Source organism: Haliotis rufescens, unplaced genomic scaffold, assembly GCF_023055435.1.
Source record: "Haliotis rufescens isolate VD_foot unplaced genomic scaffold, xgHalRufe1.0.p SCAF_8, whole genome shotgun sequence".
Classification (NCBI taxonomy): domain Eukaryota; kingdom Metazoa; phylum Mollusca; class Gastropoda; order Lepetellida; family Haliotidae; genus Haliotis; species Haliotis rufescens.
The window spans coordinates 44776601-44783934 of NW_025964372.1; the positions used below are offsets into that span (position 1 = coordinate 44776601).

General features: G+C 40.6%; 1 protein-coding gene across 1 annotated transcript; it reads right to left on the minus strand.

The window, feature by feature from the left end:
• Nucleotides 1-2130: 2130 nt before the first annotated feature.
• LOC124143541 lies at nt 2131-5710 on the minus strand. The gene is made up of 2 exons (XM_046512540.2): nt 5498-5710; nt 2131-3820 (listed from the first exon to the last, which is right to left on the minus strand). The coding sequence occupies exons 1-2, from the start codon at nt 5589-5591 to the stop codon at nt 3432-3434; spliced, it is 483 nt and encodes a 160-aa protein (XP_046368496.2). The 5' UTR covers nt 5592-5710; the 3' UTR covers nt 2131-3431.
• Between the last annotated feature and the right edge of the window lie 1624 nt (nt 5711-7334).

Below are 7334 nucleotides of genomic sequence, written 5' to 3' on the forward strand. Positions count from 1 at the left end.
GCCATACCTAACAGCCTTGGAATTTGAGAAACTGGAAACGAGTGTGGTTTATCAATGAATCACGATTTCTTCTTCATCGGCGAGATGGAAGACAACGAGTTTATCGTCGTCGAAGTGAGCGTTTTGCCCCACATTGTGTACGTGAATTCGACATTTCAGTGGCGGTAGTGTCATGGTGTGGGGGCCATATCGACTTTATTAGGTACAAAAATTTAATAAAATTCTACACGTGCGTTTCTCTTTTTGTGTACCAAGGACAGATCGTATGACGTCATTATGTCACCATAGCTTGAGGTCTCTTCTGTGTAAGCATTATCTGTTATCAAAGTCATTATCGAGTATACTAAACGATATGGCGAAGTGCCTTACTTATCAATGAAACCCTTTTGTGGTCTGGCGTGTCATCTTAACTTTTCATTCTGTTTTCAACTTAAAATTCTTCTTTTCATTCTGATTCAATTTTAAGGTAGACAACTTTAACATTATTATTATTATTATTATATTATTATTATTATTATTATTATTATTATTATACACAGATTAAATAAAATAAATGCAGCAAAGAGGGTTTGGGTGATCCTGGCACAGTTAGGCTGGTTAGGCTCACCATCAGCTCAGGGCCCTAGCCCCCTCTACACGCAGCCCAGATAGCGAATGGGACTTCTCCCAGGAAGCGTTGCCTAGTCGAACCCACCAGAACCTTCAGGAGAATGTGAAGACTCCCCAACACTGTTGCCTTCTGCATTACCCAGATTGTCAGAAGGGCTGTGTTCCTGGAAGCAAACCCGGGTACTCTCCCAACGTCAGTCAACAGACTGGGAGGTACCAAACCTAAGGCACCGAGAACAAATGGTGCTTGGGTATGAAGCGTGGCATTTCGAAAGCGAGGTCCGCATATTTGCCATGTTTTTCCTGAATCTTGTTCATCACATTAGTGTCGAAAGGGACGAGAATTGAATACAATACTATATATGATTGCATTGGATTCATCAAAAAGGACAAGATCAGATGTGTTAGCCTGGGTAGGTCTGAGGCTCTTATGGGCCTATTCCAAAGAATTTTGTATTATTATTATTTCTACCCTGCCCGCATCTGTTTAGTAATTCAGAGGGTTCAAATCACAATAGCATCCCTATAACATGTACATCTCTTTCAAACCTTGTCGGTAAGCAATGCCCAACATTTATATAAATTGCAAAACAGTAAGTCGCGTCGTCTTTAGTATTTCAATGATGTTATTATATAAGGTGTGACAATAATAAGAAATAACTATAGAACGTTGTGTAAGGTTGTACAAGCTGAACGTTGTGCCGTCATTATAGTAGTGTGCAAGTGTTTCGGCATCGGGATGTCCACTGCAAGATTCCTCAAAGAGCCTACAGCAGTTAAACCCGACAAACAAGTAAAGTACCAAACCTTCTTTTCACTCGGCCACTCCAAATTCCATGCATCTTTCGAAATATCTACAGAATATATTGATCTCATGTTTCTATTTCACTAACATATCACCAATCCCTGCTGAAAAGTTGCTTCAAGAGCACTGCACACGTATGTTCTCCATGTGGTCGCAAGTCACATGGACCCTTTAAGATCCGGGGTAGAATATCTCTTCAGCAACCCATGCTTGCCGTAAAAGGAGACCATGCTTGTCGTAAGAAGCGACTAACGGGATCGTGTGGTCAGACTCGCTGACTTGGTTGATGTATGTCAACGTATCCCAATTGCGTGGATCGATACTCATGATGTCAATCACTGGATTGTCTGGTCCAGACTCGTTATTTACAGACCGCCGCCACATAGCTATAATATTGCTGAGTGCGGCGTTAAACAACAAACAAACAAACAAACAAAGCAAGTCACATGATATGAAGCAAGCATTGTCAACACAACACACAATTTTATGAATTGTTATTTTTTGTGGAAATATATAATAATCCTTTGATCGGGTGTATTTTTTAATTCCTCGCATGCATGGAGATGTATGGGTATATAATATTTATGTGGTTTTAAAACAGATCACATGGACACATGGACTCCCACTCCAGTTGACTCTGTAATCTTTACCAGCTATATGACTATACATGCGGGTTCTAACTGAGCACACATCGAATAAGAAATCGAACAGTTATATCAAAACAACAGAAATAGTCTATTTCATTTTTATTCACAAAAACATCATAGTCACTCACATAATGAGTTTACTGTCCACGCACCCTATGCGTTCTCAAGCAGACAGTTATACTGTTTCAACAGGATGAAAACAGATATTTGTCAAACAGTTGCGCTTGTGGTCAAATGCGAGTTCAAATATCTAATTTTGTTATGGACATCTTATTGGCCACACCCACTTTTGCACTGAGAGCTAAACATGTTCACTGACGGTAACCTTTTGTCAACAAAAGAACGTTGGATTTAAAAATTATAATGTTCACAAATTGTATTCATGAGGTCACCATTGGAGACATCTGTTAAACCATGTTTACGAATAACAATATTCTCCAAATGGACATCATTTTTCGAGTCTGCTAACTGAGGAACAATGCTGAATTAAAAAATGTCAACAAAATGGATAAGGAAGAGACTTTATGTATGTCAACTTCTTTTTTATGAGAAACACAACGTTTCGGAGTGTACAGTTACTCCTTCAAGGTGTAAGTATACACTCCGAAACGTTCTGTTCCTCATCATAAAGGTGTTGACATCCATACATTCTTCACCTGTTGAAGGAGTAAGTATATACTACGAAACGTTGTATTCCTCACGATATAGAAGTTGACATCCATAATTCTCTTTCTCATGTGTGTCACTTCTAAATGTCATTCAAAGTCTTCATAAAGTGGACATCATGAATCCGTCACCACGAGGATAGCAACGGTTTAATGAAGTTACCAAAGGAACTATAACACGACATCGTATGGTTACCAGGGGTTACCATGGGATGTATAATGTTCACCAAGGAAACGTCATGGATACAAATGCATATACCAAAATGATATATGAGTTATGATTTGTTATTCGGGAGACTTAGTGGATCGGCTCGGGTGCGCATGCTTGATGTCTTGTTTGATTGCATGTCCTCGAACCCCGTTGGCGTTGAGCGATGCTCATTATTTCAACCACCTGTTGGCTTGCCAACACGATATTCACATACAGATGTTAAGTTGCTGATGAAGAATATCAACCAAAACGCGACTTCGAGTGTGTTACTATGACTGCATACTCAGTTATCACATCGTTTAAACTTCTCATAGAACAAAAGTAATATTCACAGGGAGAAGGATGTCAGTGGTTCTTGTCAGTCATCTAACAGTGAAACTGATGCTGTCATTTCTCGTCCTCAACTCCTTTAACAAATAGGAATACGTTATGCCGTCCTCCTTCCAAGATCTACCTCCAATGTTAGTGTGTTTTGTAAAGGACACATCGCCAGGTTACTTCCCTAGGGGGCAGCACAGGTCACCCACGGTGGCACTAAATACATTCCTGATACTCACAAGCATGGCGTGGAGCTCGGATTCCGACATGTTATTCAGTTCTGTGTCGGTGGCTTGAAGATTCTCATTTCGCCATTTTGGATTTGTGGTTACACCAGTGTGAGGTTTCCTCAGGGCTGAATCAATGGCGCTTTGGTAACTCTTGATTTGCCGAATCAGGAACAACCTGAGTGCACTTATCGTAGTAGTTGAGGGCGAGGTCGGTCGCTTTGTGGTGAGTTCGTCATCAAAGTGTCGTTTGTGGTCGCTGTTGCCATTTTGAAGAAAAAAGGAATCGGTGCGTCGAGGAACCGCATCTTTGGATGACTGGGGCAGCGTATCTGCTCCTAAGAAATGTAATACAATTTATGTTTAAGATTAAGTCGGCGAGTGAGTGACAATGGTTTTGCGTCTTTTTTAGCAATATTTTAGCAATATCACGACGGGTTTCACACATTGTTGCCTTGTGTGGAATCGAACCCGGGTCTTTGGTGTTATGAGCGACCGATTTACTAAGCTACCTCACCACCCGTTTCAGATTCATAAATGATTGGTACAGCAGATTGCTTCAAAATTACATTGTTCTACGAGGTTTTAATTGTTGAATGGACAATTAATGTATTTTAAACTTTTGTATGAATCTAATATCAATATCATTGTATACTAACATGTTATTAATTGGAACTGATTTTAGTGAAATGCCTGGTATAATACGAGCATTTGTTTTCCGTGGGGTGTTGTGCGTTATTGTCATAGGATATGAGTGAGTGAGTTGAGTCTACCGCCTTTTCGAACAGTATTCTAGATATATCACGGCGTGTCAGTTTGTTTTGGAAGGAAACGCCGAAGTGATCCGAGTTTAGATTGTACCACTTTGGTGTAAATAATAGCGAAGAAAACATTTCATTACGTTTACCATGATATGCGCTACAATTTAAGAAAATCCTTCAATAGCGTTGTATTGATGCAACGCAGAACGCTTTGTTTTCAAACTGACGTAACATTATTTACTTTTGAAATATATTTGAATAAAAGGTAAAGTATCTCTGCAGTTGGTGCTACAGACATTTCTCACATAACAGGATTGACATCATTTGCAGTTTTTAATGGATCGATGCTGATGATATTAATCACTGGATTGTCTGGTCCAGACTCGATTATTTACAGACCGCCGTCAAATAGCTGGAATATTGCTGAGTGCGGCATTAAACAACAAACCAACCAACCAACCAACATCTACACACGTGACATGGGTAATGTATTTGTATTCTTTGCTTTTACAATTTTAAACATATACAGTAAACTACGGTTATAACGAACACGCTTATAACGAACTGACGGATATAACGAACTTACCTTTTTGGTCCCAACTATTTCCTGTAGTTGTGCTGTATATATATATGGTTATAACGAACTACGGTTATAACAAACTAAAATTAGTAGTCCCCTTGAGTTCGTTATAACCGTACTTTACTGTATATTCATGTTTAACGCCAAACGCAAAATTCCTCTGTGGCGGCGGTCTATGACCAGACAATCCAGTGATTGATATTGTGAGCAACGATCCACGCCGTCCGGGTACGAAGACACACAATCAACCAAGTACCTGAGCATCACCCTAAATACAGTAAAGTACGGTTATAACGAACTCAAAGGGACTTGAGGGACTAATTTTAGTTCGTTATAACCGTAGTTCGTTATAAGCATATATACAGCATAACTACAGCAAATAGTCGGGACAAAATAAGTAGTTCGTTATATCCGACAGTTCGTTATAAGCGTGTTCGTTATAACCGTAGTTTACTGTACATGAAGTCGCCTCTCACGACGAGCATTGGTTGCTGTGACCTTTTCTGTGCCGGAATCCAGGGGTTAATCATACAAGGTGACATTAACTACAAATGATTTTTTTTTTTAAAGATTCGAAAAAACTGTATTTGCAGATCAAATCACAAAGACGTATCTCATTCTGCGAGGATTTCTAACACAGAAAGTATGTGAAAGTTTGAGAGGCGAATACTCACCGTCATTAAGTTCTACCCTTGTTTTCACGGGTGAGGATGAAGTATTCCCAGAAATGAGAATTAAGGCAATCGCAACCAGCTGGACAGTGGTCATCGTGGAGGGACAGGCAGGACACAGGGAGATAAGAAGCGGTCACCGTTTCCTGGACAATGAGAGCTTCACACCTTTATGTACAGCATAGAACAACAACATCACCAATCATATCGAAGTATCACATCGAGGATGCTCTAAGCTTGAAGTCCACAATTACAGTCCGAAGCAATAACATGTACCACTTGGGACTGATTGTGAATTTAAGAACATTTTCAATACTTTAGATATGTATATGACAATCACCCAGCGCGAGCAAACAGGGACGCCGTTTGGTGATATTTCGGATAATCCTGCTTTTGCGATAATCTAATGTAACAGCTGATTTGGATGCGATAATCTGTATCACTGAAGAGGGCGGCGATGGGGTAGCTTAGTATAAGGATACTTTTTATAAGGATAAGTTTTTACCGGCAAACCGGTGGATGATCGCTTGAACAACGACCCACGAAGTACACGCACGACATTGTGGCAACACAATCCCCATTAGTCGGAACCCCACGTAACGAAGCCCGGGACGCACTCGTTTAAAGCGAATATCATTGGGACCATAAATATATATAAATCATCAGGTTTTGACTTGAATTAAAATATAATCGAAGATGATCAATTTCAACCACAAATCTCGATATTCGAGTTATGTGGGAGGGGTAGATGGAGAAACCTATATGGTACATGGTTCTCGTTAGTGCAACGCTCCTGAGCGTCACTGTTTTCGCCCTAACCTGTACTTTATATCGAACAGTGTATCCAAGCAATATTTACGATAATGGCAATCACTGTTGTCCCACTGACCTGAGTCAGGTGTAAACCACAGTCTGATATTAATTCATGTTCAGACATACACAATTTGATTTCCTTGCCCCAAAACGGGATTGTATAGCAATAAAATGTTCTGGATGTCAGATAACAAGTGCGACAGTTGTTCTTGTGTCATAAGGGACGGCGGTGAAGCTTAGTGGTTAAAGCGTTCGCTCGTCACACGGAAGGTCCGTGTTCGATTCCGCATATGGGTACTTTGTGTTCAGCCCATTTCTGGTGCTGGAATATTGCTAAAAGTGGCGTAACTCATTCACTCTTATCATCCAAACCGGGAAGAGCGTTAACGTTTGCCCGGAGAGCGTAGGGTCGTTGGTTCGATCCCCGCCCGCGTCATATCAAGAATTTACAAGTTGAACCTGGCGCTCGGTATTTACAAGTTGAACCTGGCGCTCGGCATCTTCCCGAGGCAAGAGAGTTAACTGACTTTAAAAGTCCAGATTCCAAACTCGTCGAACTAGGCTGGAATTCCTGGGCTCGATCGTAGCGCCACCAGTGGCTATTACGAGTTATGTCCTTTCTATGCCTCTCCTATTGACCAATCAGGTTTAACCTCTCGTATCACTTGCATTTGCTTCAAACAAAACGGTGACGCCCAGTCAAGACAATCTGATCGATAATCAAGATCTATATTGTGATAAAACAAGTCTTACATCGCGAAGTGCATCAAATCACGTGAGCCCCTTGATTAAAAACATGAAAAAAATCAGAAAATATCGGTTGACAACGAGTTAGCGGTGCACATGCTTTGCAAATCCTGCAGTCGACCGAAATCTGCATGACACTTTACGAACCGGATTTCGATTTCGGTGCGCGATTTTAATTGGACTGTGCATAGACTCGTTAGTCCAGCCAAAATCTAACTCCATAATACCAGCCTAGTTCGGCAAGGGTGGAAACTGGACTTTGATAGTCAGTTAACTCTCT

What these genes read in the sequence shown, in the direction of transcription:
- LOC124143541 (XM_046512540.2), bottom strand. Translation starts at nt 5,591, where the DNA reads ATGACCACTGTCCAGCTGGTTGCGATTGCCTTAATTCTCATTTCTGGG. An exon ending in AAGGGTAGAACTTAATGACG is followed by an intron (nt 3,821 to 5,497) that starts GTGAGTATTCGC and finishes TACATTTCTTAG; the next exon opens with GAGCAGATACGCTGCCCCAG.